We start from the raw sequence: 17143 nt of genomic DNA, 5'->3' as shown, positions 1-17143 counted from the left end.
GGAAGAGCCCTGCTTCTCACATGGACAACTGTATGTTGGCTGCTCAAGAGTGGGCAGCAACAAAAAACCTATTTGTATATGCTCCACAAGGGAAAACAAGGAACATAGTTTACAATGAGGTGTTATAATCACAACAGCAAGAAAGTATGTACATGATCACCTTCTTTTACGAAACTTCATTGACTTTCATATATTTATATTGATATACATACATATATATATGTGTGTGTTTGGGTGTGTGTGTGTATATACATCTCTATATATAAAGATGATGCGTAGTCTAGACGGCGTTTTTAGATTTCATTATTCTCTTTAACCCAGGCAACGCCGGGTATTTCTGCTAGTAAAATATAAATCTTTAAATTAAGATCTTAATTTATTTAAAGCAGTGATTCAACTTATATTGATATACATCAGATGATATAGAAGTAGAAAATATTTTCCACTTTATAATCCAAATTTTGAAATGTATGAAATCTTTGTTTCATATTTTGGTACAAGGCCAGCAAGTTTGAGGGAGGGGATAAGTCAATTACATTAACCCTTCTCAGCTGGTGCTTATTTTATTGGCCCCAAAAGGATGAAAGGCAAAATCAGCCTCAGCGGGATTTGAACTTATGCTCTAGCTTAAAGATGGATGAAATGCTGTTAAGCATTTTGCCTGACATGTTAATGGTTCTGCTAGCTCACTGCCTTAAATGTATGAAATATTTGGCTAACATTAGTAACACTTAATTGTTGTCGTTGTAATAGCAGACCTGTGACTAAAGCCATTCCAGCTATAACCATCCCGACTTTTTTATATATCCACAACCCTAATATCTGATGTGCCCTTTTTTAAGATGTTAGGGTATTATTTGAGGGAGATTTAGCTGGCATTTCTTGACAAGCATAAGGGTTTCCTCATTAACTTGTTGATTATGTTGTGTGATGGTGGAGTAAAGAGAACCCACTGCAGAGGGTGGTCATCTGAAAGAAAACTCCTCAACACCTAAGCTAGAGCCTCACTACCAAATGCATTTTGTAATGCTAAGGATTTATTTCTCATTCATCATCATCATCATCATCGTTTAACGTCCGCTTTCCATGCTAGCATGGGTTGGACGGTTTGACTGAGGACTGGTGAAACCGGATGACAACACCAGGCTCCAATCTGATTTGGCAGAGTTTTTACAGCTGGATGCCCTTCCTAACGCCAACCATTCAGAGTGTAGTTGGTGCTTTTACGTGTCACCCGCATGAAGGCCAGTCAGGCGGTACTGGCAACGGCCAATTCCTATGAAGAATTTTATTCGCTGATAAAATGAATATTTTTGTTCTTGTGAATAAGACTTATTAATAGAAACTTAATTTTTAAATTTTAATTTAGAATGAGACTGCAAGGCTTTTTGCTGAAATCGTTAACATTTTATTTCTAAACATAGAGTTTGTGGAATTAAAAATCAATCAAAAAAAAAAGTAAAACAGAAAACTGCTCTTGCATTATGTATTGTAAAATCTAAAAGTTGGACTTAATTTTTGAAACTACCTTTTTATAATTTTTTTTTCTTTTTGTAAACCCAGGAAAAACTAAAATACTTTTTTGTTGCATTTTCAGATTTTATGGCTTATTTTAAGATTTTTCCTCCTTACGACTGAGTTGTCATTGGTCATTTTTGGATTTGCTTTTGGTAAGTTACCTCCTACCTTGATCTACATCCATGTAAGAGTCTGTCTTGTCTTTTAAATAGCCAACATGAAATTCTTCCTAAGTTACAGATTCTTTATGAATCAACGTCATTCTTGAATCACTTTTACACTTTGCTGATGATGTCATCATGCTTTCTTATTTTAGTCTTATTCTTCTTTCCATGACATTTTAACCAAAAGGGTACAAAATCGTAACACTGTTTCTCAAGTGGAGTGTTCTTTGTTGTCTTATTATTTCTGTTAGATACATTATATACCATTCTACCAGATACAACTAGATTGTGAAGTGCATGTTGGTGTTAGGAAGGGCATCCAACCACAGAAACTATGCCACAGCTGGTGTAGAGCATGATGCAGCTCTCTTGTGTTAACATGGAAAACTGGTGTTAAATGATAATGATCACACACACATACATAGTAGTCTTCTTTCAGTTTTTTTCTACTTAACTCACTCATAAAGCTGTGATTAGCTTGGGGCTATAGTAGTAGAAGATACTTGTCCAAGATACTGTATAGTGGGATTGAACCTGAAAATACATGTTAGGGAGGTGAACTTAGCTATACAGTCATGCCTGTGTGTGTGTGTGTGTGTATATATATATCTATCTATATATATTTATATAAAACTTACTTTTGACAACTTTTAGGTCACCTTGATAGTCGAACAAGTATCCAAAGAGTCTTACTTGTTACCTCTGCCATTGCGTTATGCTATTCAACAACACAGGTAAGTAAAGTTATTCATTGAAACCATTCACATTTGCATGGATTCATCAACAAAATGGATCTCAAATCATTTTCTTTGCATTCTTTCTTAAAATAGTTTTTAGAATAAGAAGAAATACAGAAATCTTTTTATAATTTTCTTAGTCAATTTACTATCTCTGTGTCTACCTTAATTTTTATCTTTCCTTAACCCTTTAGCATTCAAACCTGCCATATCTGGCTCAGATACTCTGTTTTATGTTCAAACTGGCCAGATCCAGCCTTTCACACTTGCCCTATAATATCATTCTAACAGTAAACATTCACATCATTGAAATCTCAAAGCTATGATGAATTCAAAGCAATGATGATGATTTGACTGAATAATTGAAGCTACTAGCTGTCAGCTGTTTTTGATGATTTACTGACAGTAATGCTTAGAACAATTTTAACCCATTAACATTTAAATTGGCCATATTCAGCCCAAATATTTTACCTGTTTTTTTGTTTAAATCAGCTAGATCTGGCTTCTCATGCCTACCCTACAATGACATTCTAAATATAAATGGGTACAGCATTGAAATCTCAAAACTGCAAAATAATGCATGATTAATTCAAAACAATGTGAATAAACATGCATTGTATTTGACAGTAATTTGACTGCTAAGGGGTTAAATTCAGATTTTGATTCTTTAGAGTTTTATATGTTTCAACTAAGCTTTTTATTATCTTTCTTATTTTAATTAATTATTTATGGTTCATTATTACTTTTTACACACACATCCTCACTGGAACTCGCACCAACCATTTCCGTAAATTGCTACATCATACTAAAATTAACCTTGCACATGCATTCACTCACACACGCAAGGTATAAGATGAGGCACCCATCATATCTAGTGACCCAGTGTATTCAAAATTTGTAAACATGCCCTCACAACACACCCAGTCATCATTTATCCACTGGAGCTGTGGAGTGGATGAGGTCTCCATAGAGCCTCTTGTTACAAATAAACATTTTTATTCGACATGTGTATTGAGTCTTCATTTGAACTATGGTCATCTAGCTCCATAATTAGCCTGCTTAACCAATGAATTTGAATGACTGTGATCTGTTAGGTGTGTGACATGGCATGTTTGTGTAGTCACCTAACATTATAACTATTTGTTCTTTAATTCCTGTTAAGTATCTATTTATATTGCCATTTAACTTATCATTTTTTGCTTCCCTGTAGCATTTCTGCCTTAAAAGACATCATCAGCTTAGCAGTTGCCCCTTAAATTACAAAAAAAATAAACCTCAAAAATGTTGAACATATGAGTCTTGGTAATTTGCTTAAATGAACTAAGAAAAATAACTCAGAGTGGCCAGTAGTGTGTATTTGAATAACAAAGCGGAATAAGGGTATATAAAATACCAAACAATGTATATATATATATATCATCATCATCATCATCATCATACGTTCACATTCCCATGCTTGCACGGGTCAGACAGAATTTTGCTGAGACATATTTTTCTACAGCTAGATGTCTTTCCTGTTACCAACCCCCATCTGTTTTCAAGCAAATAATATTCCTCATGGCCAGACATATTTTTCATGCAAGACTGGAAACAGAGGATACTGCTTGCTTGATAGTAACATACATTTAGAACTACTATATGAAATCAATTCAATGAGACAGTAATCCCCCCCACACACACATATGATGGGCTTCTTTCAGTTCATGTCTACCAAATCCATTTACAATGCTTTGATTGGCCCAGTATTATATTTGAAGACACTTGCCCTAGGTACCACACAGTGGGTTGAACCCTAGACCATGTGGTTCAGGAGCAGACTTCTTAACCACACAGTCATCATCATCATCATCATCGTTTAACGTCCGCTTTCCATGCTAGCATGGGTTGGACGATTTGACTGAGGACTGGTGAAACCGGATGGCAACACCAGGCTCCAATCTAATTTGGCAGAGTTTCTACAGCTGGATGCCCTTCCTAACGCCAACCACTCAGAGAGTGTAGTGGGTGCTTTTACGTGTCACCTGCACGAAAACGGCCACGCTCAAAATGGTGTCTTTTATGTGCCACCCGCACAAGAGCCAGTCCAGGGGCACTGGCAACGATCTCGCTCGAAAACCCTACAAGGCCAGTCAGGCGGTACTGGCAACGGTCACGCTCAGGATGGTACATCTTATGTGCCACCCGCACAAGAGCCAGTCCAGGGGCCCTGGCAACGATCTCACTTGGCTTGCCGGGTCTTCTCACGCACAGCACATTTCCAAAGGTCTCGGTCAGTAGTCATCGCCTCGGTGAGGCCCAATGTTCGAAGGTCTTGCCTCACCATCTCAGCCCAGGTCTTCCTGGGCCTTTGTCTGTTATCTTTTACTTGTTTTAGTCATTAGACTGTGGCCATGCTGGGGCGCTGCCTTGAAGAATTTTAGTTGAGTGAATTAGCCCTAGTACTTTTTAAAAAAAAGTTTTTAAGCCTGGTACTTTTTCCCTCAGTTTCTTTTGTCAAACTGCTAAGTTACAGTAACATAAACACACCAACAATGGTTGTCAAGCAGTGGTGTGGAACAAACACAGATACACACACACACACATGACAGGCTTCTTTCTGCCTCTGTCTCCTAAATCCACTCACAAGACTTCGATTGGCCTGAGGCTATGTAATGGGGCTGAACCTAGAACTATGTGGTTGGGAAGCAAACTTCTTACTACTCAGCCATACACATTCACACACACACAAATCAATTTAATCAATGTTTCAAGAAATATAAATATAAAAGATATCATAGTGAGAATAAAGTATAGTTTTATGAAAAACATCCAAAGGATTTTTTAAAAATCCACCTTTTGTGATGTTTAGATAGATTTTTAGCAGTTTTATCTAGGTAGAAGAATTTCTAATTTTTCTCATAAAATAATGATTTTTCTACTTCCTTGCGATTTTCATGTCAGTTATATTCTTTCCATTCTTCAGCACCTTCTGCAGGTTTCAGGAATTTCAGTAAAATAAATGTTCAACTATACACATGTATAAAGAAGTTAGTCCTATGCAATTGGTCCTGAATATTGACTTCAATCATTTCTTGTTTTAATGTTAATTTAATTTTTCAATTTATTTCAGGGTGTACTGGAGTTTTATCCTCCCAAAGATACAATATTCAAACATAACAACATAACACAACGAGATTATGATTTGTTTGGCCATGGTGGAATGGAGTTCTGGTTTACAAGTTCAATGTTCTTCTTCTTGGTAAGTTTTCTTAAAATTGACTTGGTTATTATTTTTCTAAATGTCTGAGATATGTTGTTGATATAGTTTTTCAGACTTTTACGTCCATGTGTTTGTTAGTGCTTACGTCTACACTAAATAACACTACAGACACATCCAGGCACAAGAATCTTGATGATCAAAGATCGAACTGATCAAAATACAGTGTAGGTGTAAATGTTGAAGCATGTATCCATATCACTAGATTATGAAGTGCATGTTGGTGTTAGGAAGGGCATCCAACCACAAAAGTTATGCCACAGCTGGTGTAGAGCATGATGCAGCTCTACACCAGCTGTTATCCATATCTTGATAAAATCAAGATATGGATAACTGTCTGAAAAATTATCTTAATATTTGTTGTTAATTTCTAATTACAAATGCTATGGTAGAACCATCTTTTGTATATGGATAACATCAAGAAGTTCATTGCTGTAGATAGTATATGGATATGCAAAAAGAACTGATGAAATTCAAATCACAATATAAGACAACCTTAAAGAGAGCAAAAAGTTAAGAACATGAATGTTATGCTTGATACAGAAGCAGAGACAAAAGAATTATAATAAACACTTAGAAATACTTAGGAATCAATGCACTAGAAAGTGTACAATGTAGATAAATGAAAGGAAGCTTAACATGAAATATTAGAGACACATTTGATTAATACTTAAAACAGAGCTAAAATATTAAAAAACAGGGTAATAAGCATCAATACACTAGCTGTCTTGATGATATATTATTGACAGATATCCTTCCTTTCACTAACCTTACCTGTTTTTCACATAAAGGATTTCTTATAAGTTTATAAGGCAGAAAGCAAATAGACAATTCATTAACAAAACACTGGTTATAGCTTGTAAGTTTTGTAGAATGTAAAGGTAAACAAATACACACACAATCAGATTTTTTCAGTTTCCCTCTACTAAATTCATAAGGCTTTGGTTGGCCCATGGCTACAGCAGATGCTACTTAGACAAGTAGTAAAAATAACAACTTTATTCGTAGTTGATTTCGCCAAACATACCTTTATCATCAAACACGACAAGTATGATGCTTATTTTTATCTGGCTGTTTATCACCTTTCTAATCTCTCCATCTGTCTTTATATCTGTCTCTGTCCACCTGCAGCTTGTCTGTCCATATCTCTCTTTTGTTTGGTCTGGTTTTTAATTTATATGTAATGATTTAAAAAATATTTTCTTTCATCAGGTGTACACAGTTATTACTGTCTTGCCACATACAAACATTCGTTACAAACTCTTTTTACCAAGTAAGTTTCACTATTTCCTTATTGTTTTTTATGACTTAATTCTTAATGAATATGTATGTGCATATTGGGTGGGGTGAGGTTGGGCAATGCTGTTAGTACAATGATGGTTTGGTTCCACTGTGTGGTACCTTGGATGTGTGTCTTCTACCGAAGCCCCAGACCAATCTGTCTACCTCAAGAAGTTTCATTAAACCCATGTCATCATGGCAAACAGGATATAAAATTAAATAAATAAATGGTATATGCTTGGCAGCATTTGCATTGTTTTTGTCTACTAAATTCCATTTAGAAGACCCAAAAGAAACTTTAGGTACTGTATTGTTGGATTAAATCTGGAGCCATGTGATTACAAGGCCAACTTCTTAGTCACTGAAGAATGCCTGCACTCACAAATGTGTGAATACGTGTGTGTGTGTGTGTGTGTATGTGTGTATGAAGTTGGTTTTTAACCCTTTAACATTTGAACTGACTAAAATATTTTATGTTTTATGTTAAATTGGCTAGATCAGGCCTCTTATGCCTGTGCTACAATATCATTCTAAAAGTAAAACTCATATCATTGAAGTCTCAAAGTGACAAGATAACGTATGATTAATTCAAAACAATGTGAATAAATAAGCATTAGATTTGACTGAGTAATCTGAATGCTAAAAGGTTAAATATTTCATTTTTTTTTTTCTTCAGCCAAGAGAAGTTTTTATTATTACTGTGCTCTGCTCTCCGTTTTAAATTGTCTGCAAGCCATAGGAAGTGCCATGCTGTATTATGAATATATCAGTGGGCTTTGGTAAGAATTTTCTGGATATCATCATTTCCTTTCTGTTTTGTTGTTCTTGTTGTGGTTGTTACTTAGTTGCAAGTTAACCCTGATCAAACAATGAAAGAGATCTAGCTGTTAACATCTCATCTCTTGTTAAAAAAAAAAAAATCTTGGACTGTATTAAATGATGGTTGAGTGTGATTTGAAAGAAATTTGACCTCCATTTCTATTTCCATTTTTGTTTTTTTTGTTGTTGTTATAAATCAATTTCAAATGTGGGAACACCATAACTTTTTGTGAATATTATCTATGAAAGCTCAGTGTTCTGTACAAGGATAGTTTAGCCTTTTATGGTAATGCCATGAAACTAGAGTTATGCCCTAACTAACCAAACTGCTGACTAAATAAGCAAATGACTCACTGAAGTTTCTCTGAGACCATATTTTCTGTTTCCCATTGTTGAAATTACACACACACACACACACACACCAGGCTGAGTAAAAAGTAAGCAACGTTTTGAAACACGAAATTCAACAATGCAGAAATTTTATTCATCAAAGTAAGTACCATTACAATCAATACACATTTGCCAATGAGTGACAAGTTTGTTTATTCTGGTAACATAAAAATCTGGAGTTCAGGAGCTGATGAATTTTTTGAATGCACTTTCAGCATCCGTTTGATTTTTGAACTCCTTCTCTCGCAGGAAACCATCAAGGTGGTTGAAAAGTGGTAGTCTGTAGGAGAAAGTTCTGAGGAATAAGCTGGGTTTGGAAGAACATTGTAGCCAAGTTCCCTCAACTTCTGGAGCATCATTAGTGAAATGTGTGGTCGAGCATTGTCATGAAGAATGATTGGCCCTCTTCTGCTGACCAGTCTGGGATGGAGGAGTAGCAGTTTTTAGTTCATTTTGGTAATTTCATGCCAATATGTTTCTGCAGTAATGGTTTTTCTGGGTTTTAGGAAGTTATAGTGGAGGGATCCAGCAGTACACCACCAAACATTCACCATAACCTTCTTTTTGAAGTGCTCGGGCTTAGGGAAGGTTTTCAGTGCTTCATTTTGGTCCAACCACTGCAAAGAACGTTTTTTATTATTGTACAGAACCCACTTTTCATTGCAAGTTACAATACAGTCGAAAAATGGATCAGTCTGGTTATGGAGAAGAAGCGACGAGCAAATTTCATATCTGCGCATTTTCTGATTTTCATTCAAATCATGTGGTACCCATTTGTCAATCTTTTTTGATTTTCCGATCACATGCAAATGGTTGTAGGCAGTTTTCTCGCTAACTTGAAGTTCTTTTGCCAGTTCTCGAGTAATTTAATGTGGATCTTTCTCAATGATGGTCTTCAATTGACCGTCATCGATGACAGATGGGCATCCACTAACTACACTCACGCTCTTCAAGGCTCAGGTCTCCACTGCAAAATTGTTTAAACCATTTTCAAGCTGACCTCTCACTGATCATTTCTTCACCAAATGTTTCAGCTACTTTATGTCCTTTTTTGAAGTTGAATAACAAATTGCTCGAATATTGCGCTTTGACAGTTCCATTTCAGATGATTGTAACAACGGTGAAAAAAATATCAATGTTAATTTATTGATGCATTTGGGCAAGTCTATGTCTGTATTAGACAACTGCAAAAAAATGTTTAAAAAAAATTCAAAACTCTGCAAAAATCTGGTACAACTTCTTCATGGTTTGAAACATTGCTTACTTTTTACTCAACCTAATATATATATATTAAGGCTACCATTGGTTTCATGTTCAGAAAAATATCTTAATAATTTTTCAAGCTGATCACATGGAGGAATGGTGTTTATCTCCATTCCTTCATGTGATTGGCTTGAAAAATTATTGAGATATTAAGAAATTTTTCTTAATATGAAACCAATAGTAGTCTTAATACACAAATAAAAAAATTTTATCCACCAATGCAGTGTTGAGCACTTATTGTCGTTGTTTGACATATATATATATATATATATATATATATATATATATATAAATGAGATATCCCTGTCTATCCCCTCTGTACCACTTATATTTACCCTCACTGTACCTTGGAGGCATGTCCTGATGCATCTCTAACATAACATCATCCGTTTCTCTCTAACTCTATCTCTCCTTCCTCTTCCTCCTGCCGTAGCGAAGTATCTCCTGTATAGTAAGATACCTGTCTCTATCTCTCTATGTATTTTAGTTTTATTGATATTACCACATATTTATATTTTAGTATTTTTCATATTTTCATCTACTTATTTCTATTTCAGTATTGTTGATATCACCACATATTTGTATTTCTCATTTTTTGATCCACTCGTCTATGGAACATTTCTAAAAGAACTTTTTGAGTAAGTATCAATTTCTTTTTTTCATACTTCCTCTACTGTTCTATAACTGAAATTAATTGATCAGTTTTTCAATTAAATCTATATCTATTGAGCCAATGAGGGAGGCTCTACATGTTTGTCCAACCTGCAAGAATTAGCAGTCAAATCTGCTTAAATCATACTCTGATGTTTTAAATAGGAAGGACATATTAGATAATGTGACCTTAGATCCATTCTGCTTTTAAAAAAGATAATTTAATAATAGTTTGACCATCACCATATTTCTTCTCACATTGTATGTTAATATCAATGTGTTTTATGACATAGATTTTAGTTATTATGTGTCTAAACTTGGTGCACCAGTCAGTGCTCAAAAGAAACTGAATTGTCACACAGTAACAATACCTATCTTTGAAACAAACAGAATTTTAGTTCACAGGCTCATGGTGATATAATTGGGCTGTTCTTATTGTTGATTAGTCTCAGATCAGCTTGGATTAAGTAAATCTGTGATCAAAGGTATTCCAGCCAAGATCATCTTATCTTTATTCGAACATAATGTTTCTTGGGTTTCTCTTTTTAAGAAAGTAAGGTGAAATTCGATGGAGATTTGGCTGCTAATTACAGCATGTCAAGCAACTACATAGACTTTTTTTTTTTTTTGCTTGGTTCAATTAGACCTATAAACTATTAAAATGCTGTATCATCATACTTATTTTAAATTTGAGTGTGCATGTATTTTCTTTGAACTAACCAAATACAAAAACTTGAATTGGAAAGATATTTGTCTTACGGATGTAAAATTGTTGAGGGGAAAGGCAAATTTTGGGGGTTTTTTGATATTGAAATGTTTGATCTTGTGAGTATTTATTAGAAAAAAATATGACTTTTCTGTGTCTTTCAGAGCTACCAGTCCCAGCATACCCTTCTCCTACAGACCTCAGCTTGATGAAACTGGAGAAGACGACACTGTCAACTTGCCTTACCATGGGTCGCAGGTGAAGGTGTATGCCGATGACACAGGTAGTGCCAGTGGAAGTTATGACAGCACTCATTTCGACAAGCAAATCAGTATGAATCCGTCCATTAACTCAACCAGTGTCCACATCGGCAACCCAGTCCTTCAGATCAACAGTGACTATTACCAAAGTTATTCGTGAGACTGTCTAGCAATGTGGCAAAAGACATTGTTTTATTGTAGCAGCTGTAACTGGACTAAAGGATGATTTCTGAAGACTCTGTTGAATGTTTTTTCTCCTTCCATTCATTCATCAGCCCCACTCATTCTCTATAATATGTTACATGGCAATTACTACTTTCCAGAAAGTTTTAATTACAACACACACACACACAGACACACACACAGACACACACACACATATATATTTATACATACATATAAACACATCTTTAAAAATAGGTGTGCATAACCTAAGCATAGAAAGAAAATAATCAATGAAATTAAGATATGAAAAACAAGAGAAACACAAAGAACAAAAACTAAAAAAAAACAAAGAAAATAACAAGGCGAACATATTCCCCCCCCACACTCATGAAAAAACATCAACAATAACAGGACAACAAACAGCGAAAATAGATTCAGAAGAAAATAGAAATATCTTCAGACTTGAATCTTTCCTCTGAGTTACTGAGTTCAACTTTGAACTAATTAGTTATTTCAATGAACAAAGAGTCATGGTGTAAGACAAAGTAAGAAAAAGTTAACATAAACAATACATTATTTATCTATCTTACACATAAACAAACAAACAAACATTGTGTTCTCCATCAAAATTACAGAATCAATCTTTGTTCTGAGTATCTAAACTGTAACTTTTCTTTTTCTATAAACTACAGATACAATAAAAGTATAACTTTACAAAGCAGATGATCCGCCATTTTGTATGTATAAATGTATTGTATATGTATGTCTCCATAATTATCTAGCTATGTGTATGTATGCATATATATATATATATATATATATATATATATAATATATATTTGTTGTATATGTGTGTGTATATATATATATATATATATATATATATATATATAATATATATTTGTTGTATATGTGTGTGTATATATATATATATATATATATATATTTATATATATATATATGTGTATGTTGTGTGTGAATATATATGTTTATATACTTATGTTTATATTATATTTATATATACTTAAATTTATTTATACATATGTATGTTATGTATGTTTGTGTATATATGTATCTATCTATCTATCTATATATATATATATATTATATATATATACGTTATGCATATATGTGTTTGAATATATATGTTGTAAGGATGGGAAAGCTTTATCCATAGCTGAATTCTTCTGAAAAGACAGATGTTGTACATATATATCATTATTTTCATTTTATTTATTAGTTACATTCACTACGTGCTATCCTTCAGGATATTGACAAAGTTCATTCATTTGTTACCTGATGAGTTGCACCCAGCAGGAAACAGCCTCGAATGAATAACTAAGTCTTCTATATGTATTGAGTAAAAATTTATTACTCGTATGTATATCCAAACAAATATATGGTGTCTGTCTGTATGTATGTATGTATGTATGTATGTATGTATGTGTGTGTGTGTGTGTATATATACATATAATGCAGAAGACAATAAAATTGTTTATAAACACTTATTCTTTAACTTGCTCTAGATTGTATAACAGATACAAAGTGATGATATATATGTCTTTATTGTAAGTGTATAAATGTCTTGAGTCACTGATATTTATTTATGCGATCAAATGAGCCATTTTGTTTGTTCATTCATGAAAGCATGCATACATAAACAATCTGAAACCTATCAGAAAATAAAATGTTACTATATTTCACTAAAAATGTTAAGAGAAAAACAAAACAGCAAAATATTCTGACTGAAAAACTAAGAAAAATACATAACTATGTTCTCTATTTTTAATTAAATGCATAATATAAAAAAAAATATATAGATAAAAGAGTAGGAACAAAAGAACGATACATTCTCTATTCCACCCGCCAATATATTTCATAATTTACGATTTTGCGATATCCATCTTGGATTCTAATTTAGAATTCTTAGACTGTATGGGCACATATATCTGTGTATGTGTTACTGTATGATGCATTTATTGTTTTGGCTGTTCTGATTAACAGAAGTTCAGCCTTCACTTTCCCATTTTTTATTTTCTGGATCATATATTTAGGGTACATTATACAATATGTCCACTTTTAAAGATAGTAAAATGTAATTTGAATGAGATTACCTGCTATTTTCAGCTTTTTGAGCAACCATTTGTATTCTCCTTCACTGACCTCAAGGGCTTTTTGTGCAACTGACTTGATGTGGGTGTACATGTTGGTGCTTTTGTATTTATTTCATTCATTTCTTTAATTTATTAAACAAAATCAATTGTAATTACTAAATTTGATTTGGCTGATTTCATTTCAAACAACATTAGAAGATAAAAAAGTTACTCTATCAAAATATTGTGAAGCAATGGCAATAAAACCCAGATTACAAATATCTGTTTTGATAATTCCAATAATGTATTGTTCTTTATCAATTAGAAGTGAAATAAATAAATGAATATATAAATAAATAAATAAAAAACATTGTAAGTAAATATTTGAAATTTATAATGTCTGTCTGTCTGTCTGTGCGCGATTAATCAGTGAGTAAGTGCCTGGCAAGATGTGTTTTTTCCCCTTCCCAGGTGAATCATTTGATTTAGCACCCTGTGTCTGCAGTGCTTTGGTTATATCTTGGATATAGCCAGAGGTACTTGGGCTGTAATCAGTAATGGGACAGGTCCCTATTTTGCCCCTTTCATACATTGCAATCCAATATGAGTTAAACATTTTCATGTATGATTTTCCTAATGCTTTCAATAAGTAGGATTTGAGTTTAGCAGTTAAAAGTTGCATCAGCATAGAATGTAACAATTTATAAAGGTAGCTAGAGGCTGATGTGGGCTGAAGACTACTGTTTTAAAACTGAAAAACTACTTTTTAGTATTAAAATTAACCCTTCCAGATTTACTCCGGGTCTTCTTCATATTCACCAATTTTCAGCATTTTGTTTATGCAAATTATCTTTAGAGTTCATGAAATGTGTGTTTAGGGTGATCAGTAAAGTACTGAAAGAAACCTATGTTCTGTGTTCAAATCATGCTAAGGTCCCCTTTTGTCATTTTTTTTAGGTTTAGAAAATAGGTATCAGTCATCTTAATCAACAATACCCACACGCCCAATAATTGTGGCTTTGTACATATATCAGAAATTTTTTTTGATCGTTAATTTCATCCATTTTCACTATCCACTATTCCTGGGAGGGTCATTGGGCTAGAATCCTCAGGCACCTCCTCTATAGGGGCCTATCAGAAGTAGCCAATACTAGACTTTCCGACTGGATTCCAAAGTGTGACCAAATGAGACTGGGTATTATTCAACCCTTTTGTTTTTAGTTTACCCCTAGGTCTCCTGCCAGTTGGCTTGGCTTGAATCCATTTTGTGATCTTTCCTGTGATATTCTCGTCACATCTGTAGTACTGGAGCTGTGACTTCTCAAATATAGAGAAACTCCCTGATCTCTGAGTATATATCCTTTAGAGGACCCTTTTGGCTGCTTGTATTCACAAACTTATTCTTTTAGTTATTTTATTCCAATGTTCATGAATATAGGTAACAATAAGCATGGAACTGAATTGAAGACAGCAAGTTTGACTTTTTTACCAACCTTTTTCTTCTGAGGATCAAATATTGAAGCTGGTGCATTACTGTGCCAGCACCTACAATTCTAGCGTCCATTACAACTTCCTAACCCCCATCACTTTAGAATACGGCCCTGAAATACTTAAACTACTCCAGTTGCTGTTAGGAAGGGTATTCAGCTGTAAAAACCCTGCCAAAACAGACAGCCTGGGATAGTCTTCTATCTGGCTGGCTCCTGTTAACTCTCTTACCCATGCATGCATGGAAAACAGCTGCTAAACGATGATGATGATTCCTCTCTCTCTCTCTCTCTCTCTCTCTCGCAAGGTCAACAGTATGTTGGTAAAGATATTGATTACATTGGACTAGTTGTTGATTTATTTTAAAATAGGGAGGGAGCTAATTTAAATGACATGCAATTTGAATTTGCTCCTGGACCTGGAATCACTAATGTTCTTTTCCTAGTGTGGCAACTACAAGTATTCTTAGATAAGAACTAACATTTATTGACTTTCACTGGATTTCACACAGCTGTTGATAACAAGGGTTCCTTCGAAATGAATGACAGACTGCATGTTGTTTGCGGACAGCAATGTACGACATCGTATGGTATAAGGTATGTGTGATGTTAGTATAAGATGATTACAGCAGAAGCGAGCTGAGTGATCAACTCGTTCTTAGCGGTTTTTGTTGTAATAATAAATAAAAAGTTGCCAACAAGGGAGGTAACTCTTCAATATATTTTCCAGAGTTTTAGAGACTACCCCCTCCCCCTCAAAAATCACAAAAAATTAAAAACATCAACAAAATTCAGCAAACTCCGTGTTACAGAAAGATAACGTTTCTGAAGACTTTGTTGTAACATGAAATTCCATATCGTGTAAAATTTTTTCATGAATTTCTGTTATAAAATTGAGATGCGCTTCTCTTTAACCAGACGTGTCAAACTTTTTAAATTCATTTATACCAGATCCTACACATACAGTGAGGTGGGAAAATGAATTAGTGGGTATATCTGCAGCTTGACAAGATGAATTCATAGGGAACAAAAAAAAAATCTCTATATCGCAAGCCAAAAATCACTAAAAGCATGGCAACTAATAGAAGAGTGGCGACAGAAGTCAAGAAACTAGCATAGCGATTTCAGATTACCTCCCGGTAACTTGAAATCGTTTTTAGATTACTGCTGCAGGTAATTTGAAATCGATTTCAAGTTACCCCCTATGATTTCAGATTACCCCACCACCTAAAATTCTTCCCCAAATGTTTGTCACTGTGATAGCAAATAGGGAGATAATGTGCTGATGTTTGTTATGAGTGTGTATGCATAATGTACATTTGTAAATGAAAGAGAAAGTAATGTAAATCAAAGAGAAAATCAGAACTTTCATTTAGTTGGAGTTTTACTTAAAGCTGAAGAAATTTGAAAGAAGCATATCCAGAATGGCTACCTTTAGTATACAAGACAAAGATGACAACATTGATTCGATATTCGATTATATTGTTAGCAACAAATATGGACCTCATATGTCCAAAAGCAAAAAGGGAAACCTATGTAGGCTCTCTAGCATTATGTTGTGCAGAGTGGCCAACTCTACTATTGTCACAGAGCAGAGAGAGTAAGAAATTTTGAAAATGAATACCAAGAAGTCTTGATCTTTGCAATCCGGATGAACAAAACGATACTGCTTGCTGCTTGGGAAGTCAACTTGGTGTTGATAGAACAATGGCTAACATTTTAGAGAGGTTTTATCAGAAAAATATGGGCAAAGACACGAAAGAGTTTGTTTTGTCTTGTGATCGGTGTCAAAAAGTGAACCCACAAAATTAATGTGCTTCGTGTACCTGTGCCAAATGAAGTGATGGCCCAAATTGGTGTCGACATCACTGATTTGTCAAAAACAAATGATGGTTATTGTTGCAATGGATTACTTTTCCAAATGGCCTGAGGCTCAACCTTTGAAAGATGCTTTTATTTAAAATAAATTGCAAACACAGAATCTTTGATATTCGACATGTTTTTTTCAGCACATCATAAAAGTGTTTTAAGAAATCTAATATTCTTGTCTTATTTTCATATTTTAAATTTACAATCTTGAATGTAATCCTCTTTTAATGTTATAAAAATATCAGAAGTTGTAAGTCTTATAATTTATTATTTTAGCAAAATCATTGAGTAGGTAATGTGAACAGCGCGGAGGTAATTTGAAATTGGTTTCAGATTACCCACCCCAGTAATCTGAAATCGATTTCATACTACCTGGAGGTAGCTTGAAATGGGGTGGGAGGTTAACTTGAAATCTTTACACCAGCACTAAATTCACATCATTTCTTAAGAGAAAGAAAATGCTATGTATATATCGTAATTTTAT

General features: G+C 34.1%; 1 protein-coding gene across 1 annotated transcript in view; it reads left to right on the top strand.

Moving 5' to 3' along the window:
- LOC106883095 (transmembrane protein adipocyte-associated 1 homolog) overlaps positions 1-11931 on the top strand; it is a 26608-nt gene extending 14677 nt beyond the window's left edge. The window contains exons 5-11 of the mRNA XM_014933986.2: positions 1598-1670; positions 2337-2416; positions 5529-5657; positions 6888-6948; positions 7633-7735; positions 9986-10066; positions 10950-11931. Coding sequence (XP_014789472.1) covers positions 1598-1670; positions 2337-2416; positions 5529-5657; positions 6888-6948; positions 7633-7735; positions 9986-10066; positions 10950-11205 — 783 coding nt within the window. The 3' untranslated portion in view covers positions 11206-11931. The remainder of the gene's footprint in view (positions 1-1597; positions 1671-2336; positions 2417-5528; positions 5658-6887; positions 6949-7632; positions 7736-9985; positions 10067-10949) is intronic.
- Positions 11932-17143: the final 5212 nt, after the last annotated feature.

Source organism: Octopus bimaculoides, chromosome 11 (assembly GCF_001194135.2).
Source record: "Octopus bimaculoides isolate UCB-OBI-ISO-001 chromosome 11, ASM119413v2, whole genome shotgun sequence".
Lineage (NCBI taxonomy): Eukaryota > Metazoa > Mollusca > Cephalopoda > Octopoda > Octopodidae > Octopus > Octopus bimaculoides.
This window is presented reverse-complemented; position numbering and strand designations above follow the sequence as displayed.